Here is a 23,310-nt window from a genome sequence, read left to right as displayed (position 1 = left end):
ATATGCAGAAGCAGAGAGGAAATAATGGATTTATGAACATTTGGAAGAGAGAAGCTAAAGAAATTGAATGTTACGGTAAGGTAAGAAGGAAGCCTTGTGCAACTGTCAGAGTGAATGAGACAAAGTTAAGAAGGCAGAACTTAGTTTTTACATATCAAGTTGAAGTCAGGGTATGGGTGAGAATGAAGCCATCAGCTTAACCCATGGAGCACCTGAGGTGGTAAGAGAGAGGCTGCGTAGTTGCATTGAAACCAGAGAAATGCCAAACATCCAGGTCTGATGGCACACAGCAAGGAAGAGGAGAAGAAGAAGAGAGTGGGTGTACCACAATTAATGCAGAACCAGTGGGAGGAACCAGAAGAGATGCCCGGTCAATTTGCATAATTTTTGGATGGCCAGCAATAGAATTCTGCAGAAGTAAAGCAGTCATCTGGGTTAACTGCTGGTGGGGCATGAGCAGCCAAGGATAGCAAGCCTTAGAAATGACCAGAGAAGAAAACCACAGGAAAGAGAACAGAAAGCAGTAAATATGGGAAGAAAGCAAGCTGTGAACCAGCAAGAGTCTGTGGCATTTTTCAGGAATATAGAGGAAAAAAAAAGGGAAAAAAGTTTTTTTTCAGGTTCTAAAAAGAACCTTGTATTTGAGGTAGTCTGGGTGAGTAAAATATCATCAGAGCTGGGAAAGAATTTAATGCAGAATGTAATAATGGTGTGTGATACGTGATGCAGGAAGACTTCACCTTGATTCTTGAATTCATTAACTGAGCACACATATTCTGAGAACTTCTGTCTGAATTCCTGGCCGATTTACCTGCTGGGATGCACCGCAGTAGTCATGCAATTCTGCCCCCTAATTGTCTATATTTGGGGCATATTGGAACACATTGCAGCTCCATTGTGGTCCATGCACACACTTCTTTGCTGTGTAAATCAAGGTGCAGGGAGGAAGAGAATGGGACACTAATGTGTACAGATGCAAAGCTGGACCTGAAAACCTACATGCGCTTCCAGGTCCACTACTGCAGAGGTGTCCACCTAGAGGATGTGGAAGCCTATAGACTTCCCTTACAGAGTTACTTTTCAGAGCAGATCTGCAGCCTGGATGTTTCACATCTGAGTAAGTCTTTCTGCTTTGCTTCCATGGAAACTTGAAAGCACAGGGATGCTGTGGGTTGTTAATAGGTGCTAAGGAAGCAGTTAAACTAGGCAACAGCTTTTTAATCTTCGTTTCAGATGGTGATGTAACAGTAAATTTTGAAACTTCAAATGGACACACCATAGCCATTGGTGAAGAAACCATACAGGAAGAAAATGTGCTAAAAGCCAGTGGAGATAATGGTATTTCACCAGAGAAAGCATCAGCATTGGAAGGGAAAAAAGAGGATCAAAAAGGTAAGCAAACACATTCTTCACAAAGTATTTTTTACATACTTAAAGTATTAACACAGTCTTCCAATACATGCTTTGAGTTCTATTCTGCCATAAAGAAGCCAGCAGAACCTACCGAAAAGGTAAGACTTGTGAAGCATCAGTATTTCTTCACTGGTAGGCATGCCTTTTACTGTGGATGTAGTAAGGACATAGAGAGAAGCATGGTCGGAGCACAAAAATGTGTGCAAGGATGTTCGATTTCTAAATTCAATGTGAGCTTTTCCTTGTAGCCATGGCAAGCTTTGGTTTCAGGTTTTCCTTTTGTGAAAGAAGACACGAAATGCATATGCATCACCTTTTAGTATCATTGTAGAAGTGGCCGATGGGTTGAATGTTCAAAAGTGTTAAAGCCACTTAAAAAACATGTATCATTTTAAAAGTAGCTACAACAACTCACTGCTATTGGTTTTCATTAGATCTTAAACACTTGCTATCCAGTTCTGCAGAAATACGAAAGGGGTGGTATCACTACCACATTTATGGAAAATATGTCTTATGACTATGGGGTTTTCTGTAGATGAATTGCAGTAATACTGCTAAATATTCAGCAGCCCCAAAGTTCATATTAAAGTCATTACCTCTACTCAAATCTACCTTGGAAACAAGAGTTTGACCGAGTAAGGTAAAAGTAAAGATTAATGCGGAATCACAAGATTTGGACCAGTTTTCTTTCTGTAGCATCTTAAATAATGCACCGCGTCTTTTCCCTGTCAGAAAGTGTTCTTAAATACTATTCCATTGATTGGATTTTCTGAAAGAGCAAGGACACAAGTGATCAAGAACTCCATGGCTGGCTGTAAGACTGAGCAGCCTTTCCAATGCCTTGTAGTAACCTCTACCTAGTGATGAATGAGCCTCTGGAGGTTGAGAGGGTCAGTTCAGCTAACACGAAAATTTGAATTCTTCTCTGAGCTATGTAAATCACTTGACCATGTAAAAAGTGCCTGGATTTCCAAGAACAGCCTTTTTTATGAGATTTCTAGTACTTCCTGTCTCCCAGCAAGACAGAAATACAAGATTAGCCTTTTTCATGGCATTTAAATCTGTCTATCTTTTGGTGCCAACTAGAACCAGATGTGTCTTGGGTCAGGGGAAAAGAATTATAAAAGCCGTGGAAAACACCTTTAAAATGGTTCAGGTTAACTTTGGGGTTAGATCAGACCACTTATTATTTTATGCATCTCTAAATACAGCCTTTGGAACTGTCAGGTCTTGGAAGTTTTCCTAAGGTACAGATTTTTTCAGAAATACACATTTCTAACTCTGTTGAAATCCCCTCTGGCTGACTTTGCAGAATGTAGAACTCCATTGAATCAGGAAAGGTTCAATATTTATTTCAAACACATTATTACACCCTGCACTTCCTATATGTTGGGTTGACCTTACAGGGAGAAAACAGAAGATTTCTGTTCAGGAGTAGACCCAGTACAGAAGAATATTCAGCTATCACTCCAGTCCATCTCAGAAAATTAAGTATATATGGAGGAAGGAGAACAAAAAAGAGTGAACTTGGTGTTCTAGGCTTCATATAATGCCAATCTGACCATATAGAAGATGCAAAGCACTTTAAGTATACTTTCCTTGTATATCTAAATATGAAGGTCTTCTACATGTAAACATCTTGAATTGCCCTTAAAAGGAAAACAGATTTATTGCAGATGAATATTTGCCCAAAAAAAGGTGTTAAGGATCCGTTCCACACCTCAGCAGCAGCGTTACACAGTGCAAATCCAGTACAACTGAGTGGATAGGTGAATACCCTTCAGTTATTCTGAATTTTTCTGGAATTATTCTGGAAACACTGTCTTCTGCTCAGACGATGAAACATGCTGGTGCTTCAGATCACAGCCCTCTGTCGTGAGAACTGAGATAGGTGGAGTGAATACTAGCTGGACAGTATCCCAGCAGTAATGGATGCAAGGAGTTCATCTTCAGGAAGGCTAATGTTAGGCTTTTTAGAGTCATGAATTCTTACAGGTAGATCTTGAAGGAAGTTATGTACACTTTCCATGTTTGCAACACGGTATTAATTCCTGCCGTGTAGTAGCACAGAGTGCTGCAGTTCCAACTCTGGCTGAATCAAAATGTTCCAAAAAATGCATCTCAGCCCCTGAAAGTTCTGAGGTTATTTTAAACTGCTTTTGTGCAATGGTGGTGGTCTTTACTTGCTCCCTTGTTCAGCAGGTCTTGAAAATGGCCTTCTCATATGAATATGGTGATGACTACTGGAGCTGGAAGCTTAAAAAGAACAAGTGATACAGATACGTTGTGATAATATGGGAGCGCAATGCGTGGTAGAATGCGTAATATGTTGGGACTTAGAAGAAGTTCTAGGAAAAAAGTTGTTTCAGCATGAGCCATGGAAATACAGTATCAACAGGGCAAAGAAAGGGCTCAGCCACACAATGTAAAAATGAGTTAAGCAGAGGTGGGTAAAGAAGACGACCCCTGAAATCTGTTCCATGTGCTGCCAGGCAGCTCCATAAACTGTGTACCCCCATCTGCTGCCTGTCAGTTCACAGGTGACTTTTGTACTTGGTGAAAAAAATTCCTTTTGGCAGTTTAACAGCGGAACTGTTACTGTTTGTAGTAATGATGTCAATCATCCAGGCAGGGTGTTTAAAGAGACATTTCTCCTTTATGGCAGGATAATAAGAAGCTGGTGATCGTTTTACATAAACCAGGTAATTGATGCATAAAGCTTTGCAGATATGGAATCAGAGAAATACTTTTCCTGGCCCATTTATTCACGTTATGTTTGTACTGAGTTGAATTCTGAATTCTTTTGTTTTGACTAAGAAAAGTCCCTAGCATCTTTTGCAGAAAATAAACAGCTGAACTGTACCCATTCTCTGTGAGCACCCTGGAAGGGATACAGAGCAGGAGGTGGACAGGCAACATGTCAAAGTACACCCTGTTACCTGGGCAGCAGACTGAAAATTACCATCATGACAGGGCTCTTGACCTCTGGCACTTGCCTGCATTAACCTAAGCAGACCCCAATGCTTCAGGTTGCAGCAGCAGTATGAGCATTGCAGAGGGGATCCAGGGAGTCTCTGCTTTCTGCCCCATTCAGCAGTGTTGAAGAAGACTAAAAGCCACATCGGTGGAGGTGTCAAAATTGTCACTGTTTGCCTGCCTAGGTATAGGGACAGAGCATGCTCCTACAGCATGCATGCTGCACATTGTAAAACCTCCCAATGCTGTGTCAGGGCTGCTCTTCTCCTTTCATCCTTCCAGAATGTCTCTGGCACAGAGATGTAACACAGAACCCTGGGTTTGTATCTGAGTTCGGTCTGTAAACTTAGGTTTTGATCCTTTTTATCAGAGCAAGGTAAAAGTTTTCATGATACTGGTAGGTACTTCCACATTTCGTTGTTAGCTTGGGCTTGAGGAAGTGAAAGGCTCAGGAACCGTTAGCAAGACACTGCCAGGAAAATAGTAGCAAGAAGTTTCTTTTTGCATACTATCAGTCAGGTGTGTTTGATAAACAATTGCATTGCAGGAAGCCAGAGCTCTGCTGTGGGTGCTGTGGGTGTTGTGGGTGATATGGAGCATAAGCTTCTGAAATATTCCTATGGCACTGGTAGCAGACTGATCCTCTCAGCTTTTCTTTTGTCCTTCAGTGAAGGAAACAGTTTGTAGACCTGTTTACAAATGAATTCGTGGGATAAATCTGCATAATGTTTTTTCCCCACAAGATAAATCTAATATCAGAGCTGGCAAAATTTCTAGGTCTTAGTACATTGGGTTCAGAGGTTCTTTCCTCTTGGTTTGCTCTCCCTTAAGTCTGACATTAGCTTTTCTTTTTCTCATGGGTATCAAAAAAAGACAAGCTCTGGTCTTACAAGCATGCATTGTTGCTGAGCAGTGCTTTAGTTTGTCTGCCAAGGAATGTTCTTCAAAGTCAATTTTTCTAGGTTCATTTTATCAGAGATCTTTGCTTTATTCCCCCAAAGTGGAACAAAACCTGTTGAACTTAAGATAGTAACCCTCATCCTCCAGGATCTCAGCCAAGGGCCTGCTTTCTCTCAGAAAACTAATGTTGCAGACCACTCACTGTGAGAGACAAGGCAGACTCTCTTCCCTCTTGCATGCCTAGCTGGCCTCCTACATTCCTGAGCTCTGTAGATTATTGATATGAGCACCATACATTAAAGGTTTTTTGGTTATGTTGTTTTTTTTTTTTGCCTGACTCCCAAAGTATCTCTCACACCAGCTGAGTTATTTGCTGGCTAGAACCAGTTCTTCTAAGAATAGTATATCTTCAATTCATCACCTGAACTATGTAAATGAGGATGAATCCAAATCTTCATAAAAGGAAAGCTACTCTAGATAAAGATGTAGTTGGGCAAAGCCTGTTCACTAAGTCAGCCAGGCTGGCTCATGCCAGTAGAGGTACAGGCTTTCACCCACAGAAGTTGAATGGCAGAGGAAAGCCCCTGTTTTGTAAAGCTGCTACTACTTTCTTTCTTTTTTATAGGAAAGATATCCTTAATGTGGCTCCAGAAAGAAGGTGGTAGACATGATTTTAATGAGCTAACCATTGAATTATTTGAGCATATCTATACAGAAAGTGTAAAGGAATGTAGAAGCCTACATGCCTTTGACTTTCCAAGTCTTACATAGGCCAAAAGATGGTGAAAGTGTGCAGCTGACAGTGAAGATGTTTTAGTATTCTTTCTTAATTTAACAGCTTACTTTTTACACAGAAGTTGGACAGTTACCAATATAAAATTACAGTCAATGTTTTGGTTGGTTGGTTGGGTTTTTTTCCCTTTTTTATCTTGGAACCAATGCAAAATGTCTGAACGTGATTGCTTTAGGTCAGATATTACACCTGTCCCTTGCTCCTCTCTCCTGTTTTCTACACCATCTCTGTTACACAGCCTCTTGGACATGGTGCTGCTGAAATCACAGAGTAAGATCTGGAAGTCTGCAGATGTACAGATCTGCTCATCCACCTCTAAGAAAGATTAATTCAAAACTGAAAAGAGCTGCAAAAAGCATCATGAGACAGCTGTTCTTGTTCAGCCTAGCAAAACGGAGCCTGAGAGAGCCTGAGTGTGTTTGATGAATGTAACAGTTGGTATATAGCCAGGAGAGAACATGGCTAAAGGACAATGCTGGCACAAGTAGAAAGGAATAAACAGTGCCTTGAAATACATTTAGACTGGAAATTAAAGGAAGCTTTCTAACAATTAGAATGGGTCTTTTCTTGAACAGAATTTTAGTAGCATAGCAGGAACAAAAATGGAGCTGGCTGAATCTGAAGTTTATGAAAGGATTTGTATGAGTTGACCACCTGCATCAGCACAGTGAGTCCAAAAACGAGACAAAAGACACCTTGTGTTGCCCTGTGTCCCATATTCCTGAATGGCAGCTTCCTGGGTTTTGATTAATCTAAACACAGCTCTCTGTGCAGGCTGGAAAGGAAACTCATGATTCTCAAAACTCTTTGTGAGTTTCATTTTGCAGGAAGTTGTTATTTGCAACTTCCATTTTACACAGTGTTACTCCACTCAGTTGTGCTCATCTTCCAGGAGAAGGATGCTTTGCAGTTGATGTAGATTATATGCTTGTGCTACAGCATTTCTGGTTTTCCATAAGCTAGCTTCATATCACTGCTCTAGCTGTAGAAACAAAGATGTCAGCACTGTATGACAAAGTCCTGGGGTGGAAAAGCTTTGGCCTTTGGTTCCTTAGAAGTTTACAAAGGTAAAGGAAAAAACAAAAATTCCATTATACAAACCAGTCATGTATGGCTTCTGCAACAATGGCCAGGATTTTCACAGGTCCATTTGGTCCAGAGTTTTTAAAAAGTCCCACGTTTAGCGTCCAAAATAAGTAATCTGATTTTCCAGTGCATATGTCACATTGGCATCTTGCTGAAAGTCTTTGAGGCTTCGTGAATCCCAGCAAGAGCTGTTGTATACTGAGTACTTTGTAACCCTGATCATCATTTAGGTGTTTACATGAGAACATAGCAATTCAGGTTTTGGTCCCTTCCTATCTCTACCCTAGCAGAGCCACTTGCTGTGTGTCTGTCCGTGCCTTCCCCTTAAGCTTGGGATCTCTATATCCTGACAGTAATATCTATACTGCTCATATAGAGTGTTCTATACATGCGGTATCCCGCTGCGCCTGGGCATGTTTGTGGTTTCTGGTGTCTCTCACGAAGGGGAAAGGGTTTAAGTGGTCAGGGACTATCACCAAATCAAACCAGGGCTTCCCCTGACAGTGTCTGAGCCCAGGACAAGGCCCCTGCTCACCCCAAGAAACCAAGCTGCTTCTAATTGCTTCATTGCAATCCTGCTTTTAGACAGTGCATCACCTGAGTGATTGCTGTATCCTTCATCCAAGCTGTTAAGCAGGAGCTGGCTGCTCAGACAGGGGCATCTCCATTGCGAGTCTCAGAGCAGGAGCTGGTAGTACCACATGTCCCTTGTGTCTTTTGCAAGCAAGATGCTAAGGAGGACAGCTTGTGAGACCTGCAGATCCCAGCCCTTGACGCAGCGTTTGTGGAGACTTCAAACTTGCAGCCCAGCACAGCTCAGTCTCATGCCAGCTACATTCTGTCGGAACATCTGCATCAGCACCGTGGCAGAGCCAGCTGTGCTCTGTCATTCCTGACTTTCCCGGCGTCACTTTGTGCAAGGAGAACAGATTTTCCTTTGTCTATCACACAAATCTTTTATCTATTCCTGTCTATCACACTCCTCTGGTCTTCCTCACTTTCTGCTCTTCCCCTGTTTCTACTCGCTTCCTTTAACATCCTTTCCAGTACTCACACCCCCCGAAGTGCGGCTGTGCAACTGCAGGAGAAATCCCCAACCAATCTGCCAGCCCTTTGAAGAATGGTTGTGTGCTTCCATGTCGGCTTAATTACTGCATCCCATTGAGGACGTGAAGGCCTTCTGGGAGGGGGGAGAATAGGCAGCTCTGAATGTGGCATTCAGCCTGGGGACTGTGCCCGGGGATCGCAGTTCTCCGGTGGATGCTGCCTGTCATCTGGCCTCCAGCATCTTTCTGTGCTGTATTAGTAGGGGTTGGATTCTTATGGACCTGTCCTTCAAGTGCCGAGCTCTTCAGCTGTAGTCGTGAAAGGTGCTTGGCAGTGTGATCGGAACGGAGCACCTTAACCAACCTTAGCTGGCTGAATTGGGCTGGAACTCACCATGCCTTCCAGGAGCAAGCCATGCTGCACAAAATACCCGAGGATAAATGAAACCTAAGAGAGTGGCTGGGAACAGCTCCTGCCTGATTCAGCTCCCATGTGATGGACCTACTGGCTTCTCTATATGTGTATGTAGATTCTCATTTTTCCACACCCTGGGTCCTGGGACTGCCTCGCTTACCAGAGTCATACAGTCATGGTGTGGTTTGGGTTGGAAGGGACCTTAAAGCCCATCCAGCCCCAACCCCTGCCACGGGCAGGGACCCCTTCCACTGGAGCAGCTTGCTCCAAGCCCCTGTGTCCAACCTGGCCTTGAGCACTGCCAGGGATGGGGCAGCCACAGCTTCTCTGGGCACCCTGTGCCAGCAGCTGACAGTGTTGTCCTGGGCCATGGGGAAGATGCTGATGTCCCCTGTATCCTTCTCTGATGTCAGCCACTTTGGGCAGGATGAGACCCAATGGTGCAAGCCGTCTTCTTCAGCAGCAGGAGTTATCCCCTGAGAAGCCATCGGGGTGCTTTGTTGCTGTGCTCCGTGTCAAACCCGATAACCCTGTAAAAGTGGGGAAACTCATCAGAAGCCTTTACAAAGAGCTTTCTTTTAAAAAGCCACACAAGAGAAGGAGCATCTCAAGTTTTCTCCTGGCCATGCACGCTTCCAGCCATCAGAGCATATGGTGAACTGTGACACATCAGAGTTCGGTTACGTCTCGTGTCCCAGGAGGCAGCTTTTAAGGGGTTTTTAACCATGAACCTGGATGAAGAAAGGTTTTTCTCCTTGTGGACGTGCAACAAACCAGCTTGCAGAGTCCTGGGAAGCTGTGGGGGTCACTACAGCCCTCCCGTGGGTCATCTAGGTGGAGGGATGATGGTACAGCGGTAGATGTAGTTTTTCTTGATTTCAGTAAGGCATTTGATACTGTCTCCCACAGCATCCTCATAGATAAGCTAAGGAAGTGTGGGCTTGACGATCAAGTAGTGAGGTGGATCAGGAACTGGTTGAAAGGAAGAAGGCAGAGAGTTGTGGTCAATGGCGCAGAATCTAGCTGGAGGTCTGTGACTAGTGGAGTTCCTCAGGGGTCGGTGCTGGGACCGGTGCTGTTTAATATTTTCATCCACGACCTGGATGAGGGAACTGAGTGCACCCTCAGCAAGTTCTCTGATGACACAAAACTGGGAGGAGTGGCTGACACACCAGAGGACTGTGCTGCCATTCAGCGAGACCTGGACAGGCTGGAGAGTTGGGCGGGGAGAAACTTGATGAAATTTAACAAGGGCAAGTGTAGAGTCTTGCATCTGGGGAAGAACAACCCCATGGACCAGTACAGGTTGGGGGGTGACCTGCTGGAAAGTAGTGAAGGGGAAAGGGACCTGGGGGTCCTGGTGGATAGGAGGATGACCATGAGCCAGCAATGTGCTCTTGTGGCCAAGAAGGCAAATGGCATCTTAGGGTGCATTAGAAAGGGAGTGGTTAGTAGGTCAAGAGAGGTTCTCCTCCCCCTCTACTCAGCCTTGGTGAGGCCGCATCTGGAATATTGCGTCCAGTTCTGGGCCCCTCTGTTCAAGAAGGACAGGGAATTGCTTGAAGGAGTCCAGCGCAGAGCCACAAAGATGATTAAGGGAGTGGAACATCTCCCTTATGAGGAGAGGCTGAGGGAGCTGGGTCTCTTTAGCTTGCAAAAGAGGAGACTGAGGGGTGACCTCATCAATGTTTACAAATATGTGAAGGGTGGGTGCCAGGATGATGGAGCTAGGCTTTTTTCAGTGATATCCAGTGATAGGACAAGGGGCAATGGGTGTAAACTGGAGCATAGGAAGTTCCACGTTAACATCAGGAAGAACTTCTTTACTGTAAGAGTGACAGAGCACTGGAACAGGTTGCCCAGGGGGGTTGTGGAGTCTCCTACACTGGAGATATTCAAGGCCCGCCTGGACAAGTTCCTGTGTGATGTACTGTAGGTTACCCTGCTCTTGCAGGGGGGTTGGACTGGATGATCTTTTTAGGTCCCTTCCAACCCTTGGGATTCTGTGATTCTGTGATTCTGTGATTCTTAAGAGTCTGGCCCCAATCACAGTTTCTGGAAACAAGAAAATTCTCATCTCAAAATGAGCTTTCTTGAAAATCTGACCTTTGGAAAATATATTCTAAACATAAGCATATTGAATCAAATGCTTAATGAGATTAATATTTGCTTTGCTTTTCTATTTAAAGAGTAATTTATAGACAGATTGTTTTTACAGCAGATGTCTTGATCAAGGCAGCAGTGAACAAAAAATATTCGTATCTGATGGTCTTTTGAGACCTTTAGTTAGAAGGTCAGATCGCGATGAACAGATGTCTACATAAAGAAAAACAGCAGTAGTATGAATACATTGCAGCTGGTGCTGAGGTACCTGGGAGATCGGCTTGAACAAACAGATGGGTCTGAACTGACTCAGATGCCTCCTTGTTTTGGCAAAAGATGCAAAAGAAAGAGCAGGCATGAAGACCAAGGGTCCATATTCAAGCAGAATCATGTTAGGGAGGTACAATTACAACATAATTCTATCTGGAGCCATTTACAGACATCAGACCATCCCTGTCCTGTTCAAGATCAAGCCACTGTTGCCATTATTAGTTATTTGTATTGCTACAGTACTTGTGTATATACCAGGAATTTATTGTAGTGTCTTACAAAAATGCAGAAAACCCTCAAAAAGCTTCAACATACTTGCACTGAAAGAGAGGACACTGTGGCTAGGCACTGAAAAAGAAGAGGGAGCCAGACCAGGGTAACAAGCACAATGCCAGCAGCCTAAAAATGGACAGCTTTAGCATAACAGCAAAGGGGAATTTGAGGGAGGACAGTGACTGTTCACAAAGCCTGAGGGGCAGCAGAAGAATAGTAATGAAAAACATCTGCTTCAAAACCTTGCTTCTTTGTTACAATGTTCAGGTAGGAACTGGAAATCCATATCCCAAGAGTAAATGAAAAACAATAGTTTGAGCAAGATCAGACAAACACTGGGAGCAGTCAAGTTTATATCTGATGAGATTAAAAAAGAGGAAGCTAACAAAGATAAAAACAACAAAGCTAACAGGAGGACAAGAGGGATGATGTGGTCAAAGGTAATCATCTTCACTATAGCCTTCCTCATGGCTATGTGCAAAAAGCAGATTCATTGGTCAAGGCCAAGGAAAGGGCATGTACATAATGAAGGGGCAGTCAGGACTGTCAGGGGCAGGCAGTGAGTGCTATAGCTGTCTGAGCAGATAGGATGCTGCTGTGCACAAAAGGTCTGCCAGTCTTCGGTGTGATGTGCATAACAGCTTGGAAAGAGTGGTCCTGGATAAAAATAATCCCAGTGATGGCGTAGGATTTCATTTAAAATCAATGTTGTATAAATTGCCAGTTTTCATCATAACTGAAGTGTACAAGCAAGAGCTTTGATGTGAATGAACCATTTTTTGTTTTCATTTATAGTTTTTTGTTATTTCTCTAAAGAAAATGCGAAAATTATTAGTTGGTCGTCACTAAGATATATTTCTTTGCAACCAAGTAAAGCTTTAGCCCTATATTTTGTACTTTTTTTCCTGAATCAGAAGATAAATTCTAATATACATTACTTAATCATTTACATACTTTAATGTAGATTGACTGAGATTCTAAATAATTGCACTGTTTTACTTTAGAATATGGTGATTGATGTATTTCTTTTTACTAGGTTATCATTCTCTTTTCAGTATTTTCCCTGCTAATATGACTGGGAACAAAACACGGTAATGGTGTACAAGTACACAAGTTTTAATTTTTTTTTCTTTTTAGTAAATAAAATTTTAGCTAGTTGGACCTATAAGTAAAAAATCTTTTACACTTGGAATTCTTTCTGATCATTGTGGCCTTCAAGATCTTTAAAATATAAAATCTTCTTTTGCCATGTTTGTTATAAATGGAGTTAAAATTTTTAAATATCCTGCTTTTTCAGACTTAAATCAGTTTTCGACTTTGAATGAAGGTAGGTAGAATTTCACAAGGCGATGCGTTTTGCTATAAAAGAGGGGAGCAAAACGTAACAAATATGTATGTTTCTTTCTTTTCCAAAGTCCTTATCTGGTTCAGAGCTCTTTCTCTGTAAAACAAAAAGGCAGTACAAGAATCTGCTCAAAAGAATCTGTTTGAAAGCTGTAAAACGTTGCTATGCAATGGTTTTTGCAAAATATTAGCAGAACTGTATTAGTCTATAATGGGCTGGAAATGGACGAAGACACTGGACTGCTGGTGTTAATTCCTTCAGTTCATTAAGAGATATAATGTGTGCATGCTGATTTAATAACTGCAGGTGATGCATTAGGTCCGTGTTAACAAGCCTTAAGCCAGAGGTTGAAAAGGCTTTGTCTCTGAGATGAAGAATGTCTCTGTTGTCAAACACATTATTTGTTTTTCATCTACTAATCTTAGAATGAAAAGGTGCTGCTTATCTCTTGGGACTCTTTTACATGGGAAGGGGAAGCATGAGGAATGGACATTTAATATGTGTAACTGTGAGGCTCTAGTAAGAATATACTGCAAGGAATGAACTGGTTTTCTCTTGAGTGATAAGAGACTGATAGAAGTCCTTGCAATGTTTGCTTGGCTCCTTTCTTCCCCAGCCACTGTAGTTTATAGTAACATGAAAATAAAGCCAATATGATCCTGGTGGTATGCCCTTGCTTTTATGATACTCTTTTTCCGTAAGGTTTGGGAAGGCTATCTTGAGGCCAAACAGACAGAGTTGGTGTAGGTGAATAAAGACTCCCATCTGGGAACTTCAGCTGTTCCCATCTATGAACAGCTAGTCTTATAACCATAGTGATTATGTTGCAAAATTTTATGTTGACTATAAATGGCTCACCTACATTAACAGTACAGTTAGCATTAGGCTTGCAGTTTTGAAGCTAATTTCCATGACATATTCCCACTTGCCCTTCTTTGGTTTGCAAAACACACAAGCCAGGTTTCTTTCGGATGAAACTAATCCAAAACATGCTTTCAGGAACTTGTGCTCCCAACATTACTGGGCATGCAATCTACAGCACTAGCCTGAAGCTAGTCCAAAGCCATTTCCTGAAATGCACACTGGACATTGTGTCCTCAGTGCTGCCTCTTTCACTCTACAGAGCCATTTCTATTGCATGACACTATATATACAGTCCAAATTCCTATTGACTAAGGAAATGATGATTCTTGAAAGTGCAGTCTTGTAATAGTACCCAAAGAGCTTGCAGAAGAGGAGAGCGTTCCCATGGCAAATGATATGCTATTTGCTTTAGCTTCATCTCTTTGTGAAGAGTAGAAATACCCTGGGGAAGATACCCAAAATAAAGTTGCTGTGAGTAAGCAGCTTGCAGTTTAGGAGTGTGGGTTGCTTCAGAGGAAAGTTTCAGCTGCATAGCCGTGTTTGAACCCATGGCTGACAGAATGGCCCTGTTCACATTCAGGTTCACGTGAATCTGAGTTTTATAGCCTTTTGTTCTCAGAGGGCTGGAAAGAAGCCGAGGGAATTTGTTAGAATAGTAAATGTTATTTCCCTTGTTTAGTTGTCAGCCAGTAGTCTAGTTGGGCATATTGAACATTAGGAATGATCCTTGGAGGTCTAGAGTAGATGAGACTGAGAAGTGCCAGGCAAAAATCTTCCATGAGGAGGACCTGAATTGAGATGGATGGTAATTTGTTCTGGGATAATACTTCAGTAAGAGGCAAAAGATGAAGAATCTCCTGATTCCCAAGAGTTCAAGCAGCAAAAAGTAGTCATTGTTGTCGGGCTTGTTGTTGAATGTATGTGGCGTTATATGTGTTGGCTTCTGTTCACTTTCTTATCCATAGAGAGCACTACTGATCACTGCCCAGAAATACCGGCATCCCATGCTCCACCACTACCCAAGCCTAAGCCTAAATCTAAAAAAGCTCCGCTACCACCAAAAAACGCTATTGCTGCTTCCACCACTACCAGCCATAAGAGTAACGAAGCACCTCATGCTAAAAAAAAGGGAAAGGCTCCTGCTAAGCAGCCTCCTCTCCCACCACCCAAGCCAACAAGTCACAGTGCAAATCGAGACACTGGTGAGTACTGCACAGGCAGTGCCAGTTCTGGTGGGCGCATGTGCATGGGGGTGCTTGGCTTGGTCTGACAATAACTTCTGCCTTTGTACATAGCAGTGTTATTAAAGAGCATGCCATGGATGTTTTACCCGCTCAGCTTCCCGCTGAGCTCTGGTTCTGCTGTCTGCAAACACCCCGGACAGATCACTTTGCTGTTTAAAGTATGTGTGCACAACACCAAGCACACCAGAGACAATACTGAATTCCCGGTTCGTGTGTGAATGCTGGCAACAAAATAACCCAAAGAACTGCTGAAGAATCAGCAGGGAAAAAGGTGACTTCTGAAACAAAACATACGAGGTGTCCCAAAGTGAAATTGCTGTGGCATTCCTGTAACTTTCTGCTGGAGATATCTACTATTGCAGTTAATTTGACAAGATGATAAGATCTCAGAGATGTAAAAGATAGAACTATGAAGACATCTTTGAAGACTGTTGAGGACCAGTTGTTCTACTTGAAAAAAAACCCCAATAAAACAAAGCAACAACACCAAACCGAACAAAAACAAGCAAAAGAATTGTAACCATTAGAAATAGCCAGGCTTCCCTGAGGTGGTTGCTGCCTTCCTGTGATTCTAAGTGTGCACTGGAAATGGAAAATGTCAATCATCAGGCACATAGCAGATGTGTTTATCCCTATACTTTTAAACTGGAATTCAGCAGTGATACTAGATTAAAGATTATAGGTAGCTGTTTATAAGGTACTGATTTTGAGTTTGAATAGTTGTAATTTAGATACTGACCAAAATGAAAACCTCCAAATATAAAATTTGAACAGAAGCAGTATTGTGATGAATGGGCTGTATATATGCACTGATAAACTTTCATAAGCCTTGCGTTTTCAATCCTCTGTAAGTCTTTGAAAGCCCTTCGGTCCCTCCAGTTGTCTTTCCAAGTATACCCCTTTGTAGCTTGTACATTTTGGCACATTTTGTATTTGAAGCATACAGAAGAGGACTGTTTGAAAACATTGCAAGACTGCTAGAGTTACAATAATAACTCTGCCATAAAATGTCCATTAACTTGGTGTTAACTGTCCCTACTGCATCAGATGACCACAAGCATAAACATTTTGAAAACCCAGAATCTGCTGCATGTATTTGACATGCAGCTGGAAAACTCAGTTCTTCTTAGGTGAAGGAACCTTATAACAGCAGAAATAAAACAGCCAGTTGCATTAAGAAATGTTCAGACCAGTGGTTGGTAACAACCTCAGGTATCTGAGTTCTTAAATTCAAATACATTAATATTCCAGATTTGTCTTCCAGTAGTCTTGCTGTGAAACATCATGCAGTGCTTGAGACCACAGTGGTGTAAAATACGTCCATGTATCCCTTATATAATAGTACCTGTTCTTCTGGTAATTTCTTCCAACATTAAAAGTACGCTGTGATCATTTGAAGTGAGGCAATACTTTGTAAGTACAGCTGACCGGGAGCACCATTAGTACAAGAGGTTGGTTGGATCCCTGTGATAGTGAATGCATGACGCAGCCAGTGATCCTGTGAAGGAGAAAAGGAATGTGAGTAACAACTCAGCCGTAGCTCTCCTGAGGGTACCAAAGCAGGTTTTCAAACTGAAGTAGTGGAGCTGGGAGAAGGGGACTTAAACACCAGCATGGACATGTGCCAAAAGGCAAATAACAGCCGTGAAATTTTTCATTTAATCGAAATTCAAATCTTCCACTAACAAAGAGGCATGACAGAAAGTTGTCAGCCAGCCCAGTCAAAAGCAACATTAGCAACAGCGCTTTTGACCTACAAAAAAATGCAGGAGGATTTTTCTTGGGAGAAATTATTCCAGTTTCTGTAGCTGATTGCAGGTCCAGAAAGGTTCTGAGAATAATTTAAGGCTTTTTTTTTTTTTTTTTTCAATTGAAACATCTTTTGACATTTTCCCAGCAATAATTATAATGTGGCTGCATATCGGTATTATGCTGGACTTCTTAAGTATAAGCATGTAATTGGTTCTGCTGAACCTCCAGCCTGTGTTGAAGTGCTTTGCTGGATGAGAACCAGAGCCCTTTCTTACTACCATATACTTACTCAGTGAGGTTTCTGCTAAATAATATGCAGGCTGGAGCCGCCATCTATTTCCACTGTAGTTAGGAACTGCTGCCTATACCATTTCTTTCCTTCCTTTTGATTTGCTGGTAAATTAAGTCTCAGTGATTTGTACTTGGTGTGGATGCTTAGTGCAGTATCAGTGGATTCGGTACAGTGCCCTTTACAACAACCTTGCAGCACAAAGAGGGACAGTGATTTGCCTGAAGTTTCTGTGGGTTTTTCCAGACGTACCAAAAGCCTCACAGCCCTCTGTTTATAAATCATAACACTCAGCCACAGAAGAGCACAGTATAATGTGTCTTTTGAATTGTTTTCCATCTTTGAGACTGAGAACACTCTCACTGTGAAAGCTATTTTTATATCGTGAACTTGTTATGGCCAATATCTGTATTTTGGGCCTATCCTAACCTGCTGGGGTTTTGTTTTTGTTTAAATGCTTATAAGTAAAGTAGGCCTTTCAGGAGATTTTTGTTACAGCTTTCTGTTTGACTCAATAAGCTTAGCCACAAGACTGCTGTGTAGCTTTATAATGCTTTCATTTGTTCTCTGGAGGATAATGCATTTTTACTACAGCAGACGTGTTTGAGTTGGATGCATTTTGATGAAAAGGACTGGATCATAAGATGGTTGTCATTTTTATTGCTTTTTAAATGAAAGTCAGAAGTTTGAAGCTCTCAGTCCAGATGATGGGTGTTATCAACACAGCAATCAGAAATGTGGCTGGAAAGCACATGGCCATGCAGGCTGGATGAAATATCTTTCAAACATGGGCACTGTACATAAATGCTTCAATACGGTTAAGTGTCACAGGATTAAACAGCAACATCGCAGGGCTAGCTTGTACGGCTAGTGTCAAAACCTTGTTTCGCTACATTTTCAAGGCTACCTGCATTGGTCACTGGTAAGATTAAAACTCCCAGTATATGCAAGAGGCCTTTAATGCCTCCTCCCTTCTGGAGAGCATTTCTGCTGAGTGAGATCAGTTGTTTCTGCCTCTGTTTTATGAACATGCCCAGCTGGACTTGAAAGTACATCTTGTTTTGCTGTCCCTGTGCTGCTTGCCATTAAATAGGAGTACACCACTTGCAATAACATTGTGAAAAGTAATTGATATCTGTAATGGTCCTGGGGTGTTCACCGAAAAGCCTAAGGAAAACCACGGTGTTCTCCTAGTGCTCAGATGAAAATTCACATAATAGGCAAGGTCACACAATTTAATCTAACCTCTAGTAGCAGGGTTTTTCTTCTTAAATAGGGCACTAAACACATTGGGAATAAATAGTGGATTCTTTTTGTCCAGGCAAGTTTTAATGGGCCAATGCAGAATGCTAGAATCAGCCATTTGTAAGGTTGAACCTCTCCACTGTTCCTGCATGAGACTTCGATTCTAGCATGGTTTCAGTTTTTCTCATCTTAAAGATGAAATCTGAACGGCAACATTTACTTGTCTCAAGCATATAAATGGATTGTAGAAGTATCAAGTGTAATATTTTTCATTTTTTAAATACCAGCACGTCAATACATGCAGAAGGAATGGAGCAAAATTCATGTAGTTACGAGACTGTAAAAGGCTTTTTCTTTTCTTCTTTTAGCTGGTTCCTCTCATGTGAAAAAAGCGCTAGTCTCCAAGTCCTCTTCATCACCATCTCCATCCACATCATCTCATCCCAAGGCCTCTAAGGAGACTTCCAGCAAATCAAGCACGTCAGGGACTCCCAGGGGCAAGAAAAAAACTGGGAAACATTCAGCCCCACGAACAGCGCCAGATGGAGCTGCTTCTTCCCCCTCAGGTGCCACAGCCAACAGTTTGGAAGTAAAGGCAAAAAAACTTGAACCTGAGCAACCTTCCATACTAATTTCAGAAACGGAGGATGCAAACCAAGCAAGCAATCTTGTTGTCCCCCCTCCTCCCACCTCTGCCCCTCCTCCACCTCCGCTTCCACCTCCTTTTCCTGCTGGCTCTGGTCAGCCCACTGTCTCTTCAGATGCCCAGGATGTGTCAGATGGCTGTGCGGCAGGGCCAGCTGTCCCCGGATCAGATACTAAGCCTCCTCTCCAGACTGAGCATGGCACAGACGAGAGCCATGCTCTAGACAGTTGTCAAGATGCTGGTGGAGGAGACACAAAGAGGTAAGGTGGTATGGCTGTCATGGGTGAATGGTAAGACCCACAGCCAAAGAAGCCACATTTCTTCAAGTAAGGGATGCTGTAGGCACATGGGGATCTCTTCTCTTTCTCCTGCTGACTGGTAATGGTTTGTGTTGCATTCCAGCACATTTTGTTCCTTGCCAGTGCCTTTGAGCCAGTCACCTGCTATACCTTATTTTTCCCAAGAAGGTCATTGCTCATAACCTGCCTCCTACACTGTTGTGTGGCTCTAATGAGACCACTGTGTTCAGCAGTTCAGCCAGTAGCTGATAACACTTTCATTTCTCTCTCATAAAGGCAAACAAGAAATACTGCTGAGTTACAAGGGGGTTTTTGTTTTGGTTTGGATTTTTGTGGATATCATTAAGTATCTCACTGCTAAAGCTCTCAATTCAATAGCTGAATTTACTTGCACACTTGAAAATGACAGTTTCAAGCCTTGCTTAGTAGGTGTTTGGTCTGTCACTGCCTAGTAGCTTGTCTAAGTCTCAGATACTATAAAATCTAGTCGAGAGAAAGCTCATAATTACATTTTTTAAAAGAAATAGTTGGCAGCAAATGAAACTGGCTTATAAATCAGTCTTTTCCCTGCCACAGGAACTTTCGTAACAACCCAGGAGGGTTTAGTCTAGATGTCAGTGGCCTAGAGACTCCTTTAAACTCCTGCGAGTACATCTGTGTCAGCATTATGATACTGTACTGCTTCTCCCCTTACTCTGTTCTTCCTTTACATAAAGATTTTCCTAAGGCAAACGATGCTCTGCTGCTGTTTTCAGTCTTCATCAGTGATGGGCATGAATATTTTGGACTCAACAGCAGTAAAACTGTATTTAAAATAAATAGAGATACACTTCTAGAACAGGAAGCTTTGCATTCACATCTGCTCTATGACTTGCTTCTCTCACCCCCAAATTTTTGAACTTTTTTCTCTTCTTAGTAACCTTTATATGCTGTTGGTTACATCACACAAGCAATAAAATAGAATTAGGATTTTATTTTGTACAGGCTTTGCAGCACATCATTCCCGATCATTTACAGCTTTTTTCGTAACATACATACATACACACACAGACATGTACACATCTGCATGCTTTATATATGTTTTATATATGTAAATTTTTTAGAAAGAGAGAAGTTAATTTGAATAACAGAACTTTTATTTTCCTACTTGCTTATACAGTCTGTCTCCCATTTGTGTTTTGTGCTGCTTGCGTTAATGTGACACCGTGTCTGCTTATGAATTAACAGCTTGGCTACCAAAGAAGATGAGGAAGGGGAGGCACCTGACCAGGCACACTCTGAGCTGGTGGAGGAGGCTTCTGACACTGCTGCTCCTCCTGAGAGTGAAAGCAGCAGAGAGAGCCACAGCAGCGACTCAGACTCTGATGGGCCAATACTGTACACAGATGATGATGATGATGATGATAATGCAAGTGCTGAAAGTAAGCATCCCACCAAGGAGCTGCAGGCTGCCTTTTCCACATTGCATTACGTGAGCATGCCTAACCCCTGCTAGTGTGAAGTAAAGAGAGGTATGGCTGCAGGGGGTGGGTTTAGATGATTTACTATTTTGCCACTACAGAGAAATGAGTGTCCTACTTCTCCAAAACAGCTGTGACCAGAAACCTTCTGGGACCTATGCAATGGTGAGAGCAGATCAAGCATTGCAAGGATAGGAGTGGAGATAGGAGGAACAGGCTCAGAAGAACATGAGGGTGGAAAAAGGCCCACGCTTTAGGACATCAGAAAGCCATTGATTTGTCTTGCCCATGTCATGAACCTCTGCCCTTAAAACACCAGTGTGACTTTCAGCTAGTCACACAAGAATTGCACTAGATATCCCAGAGTGTCTTGTGGGAGTAAGAGTCTTTGGTAGACAGTAGAGGAAGTCCATCAGTCAGTAGCTTCACTGTCTCAAAGTAATTTGTTCCTCTTTGATCAGGATGTTTTAAGCATTGGAGCACCTTAACAGACAGAGGAGATCACAGTGGATTACATCTAATTTTACAGCTTTGAAATTTCATCTGGGGTCATGACTATATTATCACCCTAATTTGGCAGATGTCCTTGCTGCTGCTGAAGGGGGTCGTCCTGCCCACCTTATGCCTAATCCCTGCTCCCAGCTGTTCATTCTTCCCTTAGGCCAGCAAAAATGTTTGTTTTTGCAGTGGTGGCTGTTGTTGAGCTGATTTGCAATAGAAGCAGTTCCCTGATCCTGCTCAACCAATGGCTTCACCTTCACCTGAAACCGAAGTGCTGTGTACCAAAGGGGGATGAGGGAAAATGAACATTTATGTTTTTTCCTTGGCCACTGGTGCAGCAGAAGCTGATGTGCCAGATAAATCAAGAGGATGAAGTTTCTGCAGTTTTGCATTTGGTTTGAATACCATCCGAAGTGGTAGCAACCAAAAAATCATGTCTTCAGATAGCAACATGTGTCTTACGAGAAGTGAGCTGGGAGCTTGTGGTATTACCAAACTGTGTTATGATGTGGTGAAAATCTGCCAGCCTAGAACATAGGTAGCCACCCTCAGTCAAAATATCAAGATACAAGGGAAGGACTAAAGGCCATGAAAAATACCCTTCCTTCCACATCTGGCTGTGGCTATGGCTAACAGAATTGCATGGCCTTTGTCGCTACTATATCTGTTTTATGGACAAACTGATTGCTTCAGTGGCTGGGGGTTCCTATCTAGGTCACTTTACAAGCACTCAGAGCACTTTTCTAAACTGTATTTTTGTTTTAATTTAGAAATCAGTTAAAGTCTAAAAGCACTATACAAGAACGAAGTGGTATTAGATTGAAAAAAAAATGAGAGAATGAGGGAAATTATGACAGAATGAGACTGAACCATTTAAGGCTGAAGAAAAAGAGCAGCAGCTTGCTAAATATACTAAGTGGATAAATAAACCAACCTGCAATCTATCAGATTTCAAAGACACTTAAGTGTAGATTTGTCATTTTTATCCTGTCACTTCACAAATGACAAGTGATGTTTGTGAAACTCCCCTAACAGTGTGGCTGGTAGCTCGTTCATCCAAGCCTTTCAGCTTTTTATTGTTGTGAACTGAGCGAAAACTACTTCTCTTTTGATGTTAATTAAAATTCTTCTGCATGTGGGAACATGGCTGCTTTGGGAAGGTATTCAAGTTCTTACTCAGAGTCTGTGTCTGTAACCTAAGTATGAATGAACTGAATCTACCCTTCTCCTCCTTTCCTCAGGCTCTTTGGCAAGTAAAATTCGTCGAAGGGATACTCTTGCTATCAAACTTGGCAACAGACCATCTAAGAAAGAATTAGAAGACAAAAACATCTTGCAGAGGACCTCTGAAGAGGAGAGGCAGGAAATCAGACATCAGATTGGAACGAAGCTAGTGAGGTATCAGTTGCAGGGTAAATGCGGTTTCATTGGGCCGAGATGGAGGAAGAGAATCGAAAACTCTGGGTTGAAGTTTAAATGCAGGCCACTATGCAGTGCAGGATCTTTTTGGTACAGCTGTCTGGGAAACAGTATTTTTATTTCTCACAAAACTTTAAAATGCCCGTAATGCATTTTTGTCCTGCAGGAGACAAATCTGAAAGCTTTACGGGGGGTTGGGTTGTTTGGTTTAGGAATAAAAAGAATAAAGAGGAAGAGAATAAGAGTGACTCCATAGCAATCAGTGCCATGGTCCAACTTTTTTCTCAGTTTGGTTAGCAAAGACTTGCACTTATATATACCCGTCTCGGTCAGAGCGGTAGTTCCTGACAGATGGAGCATGCCTGTGCATGTTCATTCATGCCCTCCCCATCCTCCTGTTCTCTAACTCTCTCATTATTCATGTGCTGGTTCCAGCAAAAGAAATGGAAGGAGGCAGACTTTGTTTACTGCGCCCACCTCTGAGGCATGTCTTTCTCATCCTGTTTAACTTTCTCTTTCTGGACTTGAGAACATTGCATTAAAAAAAGATTAATTTTCACTTGCATTTTTACAAGCTTTTTTTTTTTTTTTTTAAATCCTTATAAATGTTAATTTTGGCTTTCATGATCTCTGAGAATAGACTACAAAATGTCTGGATTTTCCCAGACCTGTCCTTGTTTCTCATGTGCTCAGAAATGTCCAGATAGATTTGGAGGATGTCCTGTGTTTATTGGAGATTTCCAGGTACTGGGTAGTTGAGCCAGTACTGCTCCAGTACAGAGTACCACAGCCTTGCGTCAGCACTTAGAAGATGAGCTGAGTTGCTCTATGATGATGGGCTGTGTCATTTCTTTCATCCCTTAACCATGACAGTGACACATCTATTGTGTAGAGCCCAAGGGTCATTTTTCTTCTGCTAATAAAGTGGTGTGGTTGTTATCTCTGCTTTCCTGACTGAATCCCAGCTCTGA

The 23,310-nt window shown here is 42.2% G+C and overlaps 1 protein-coding gene across 4 annotated transcripts in view; it reads left to right on the top strand.

Moving 5' to 3' along the window:
* PHACTR2 (phosphatase and actin regulator 2) overlaps positions 1-23,310 on the top strand; it is a 140,385-nt gene that overhangs the window by 97,445 nt on the left and 19,630 nt on the right. For 2 of the 4 annotated variants that reach the window (XM_065680684.1, XM_065680686.1), the window contains exons 4-8: positions 1,234-1,392; positions 14,450-14,686; positions 18,383-18,920; positions 20,187-20,380; positions 22,162-22,318. In XM_065680684.1, the coding sequence (XP_065536756.1) occupies positions 1,234-1,392; positions 14,450-14,686; positions 18,383-18,920; positions 20,187-20,380; positions 22,162-22,318 (1,285 nt within the window). Of the gene's footprint in view, positions 1-720; positions 1,118-1,233; positions 1,393-14,449; positions 14,687-18,382; positions 18,921-20,186; positions 20,381-22,161; positions 22,319-23,310 lie in introns of those variants that run through there. The other 2 variants (XM_065680685.1, XM_065680688.1) reach the window with 2 other exon arrangements.

Source organism: Lathamus discolor, chromosome 5 (genome assembly GCF_037157495.1).
Source record: "Lathamus discolor isolate bLatDis1 chromosome 5, bLatDis1.hap1, whole genome shotgun sequence".
Classification (NCBI taxonomy): domain Eukaryota; kingdom Metazoa; phylum Chordata; class Aves; order Psittaciformes; family Psittacidae; genus Lathamus; species Lathamus discolor.
Note: the sequence above shows the minus strand (reverse complement) of the source record. Positions and strands in the feature narration are given on the sequence as shown.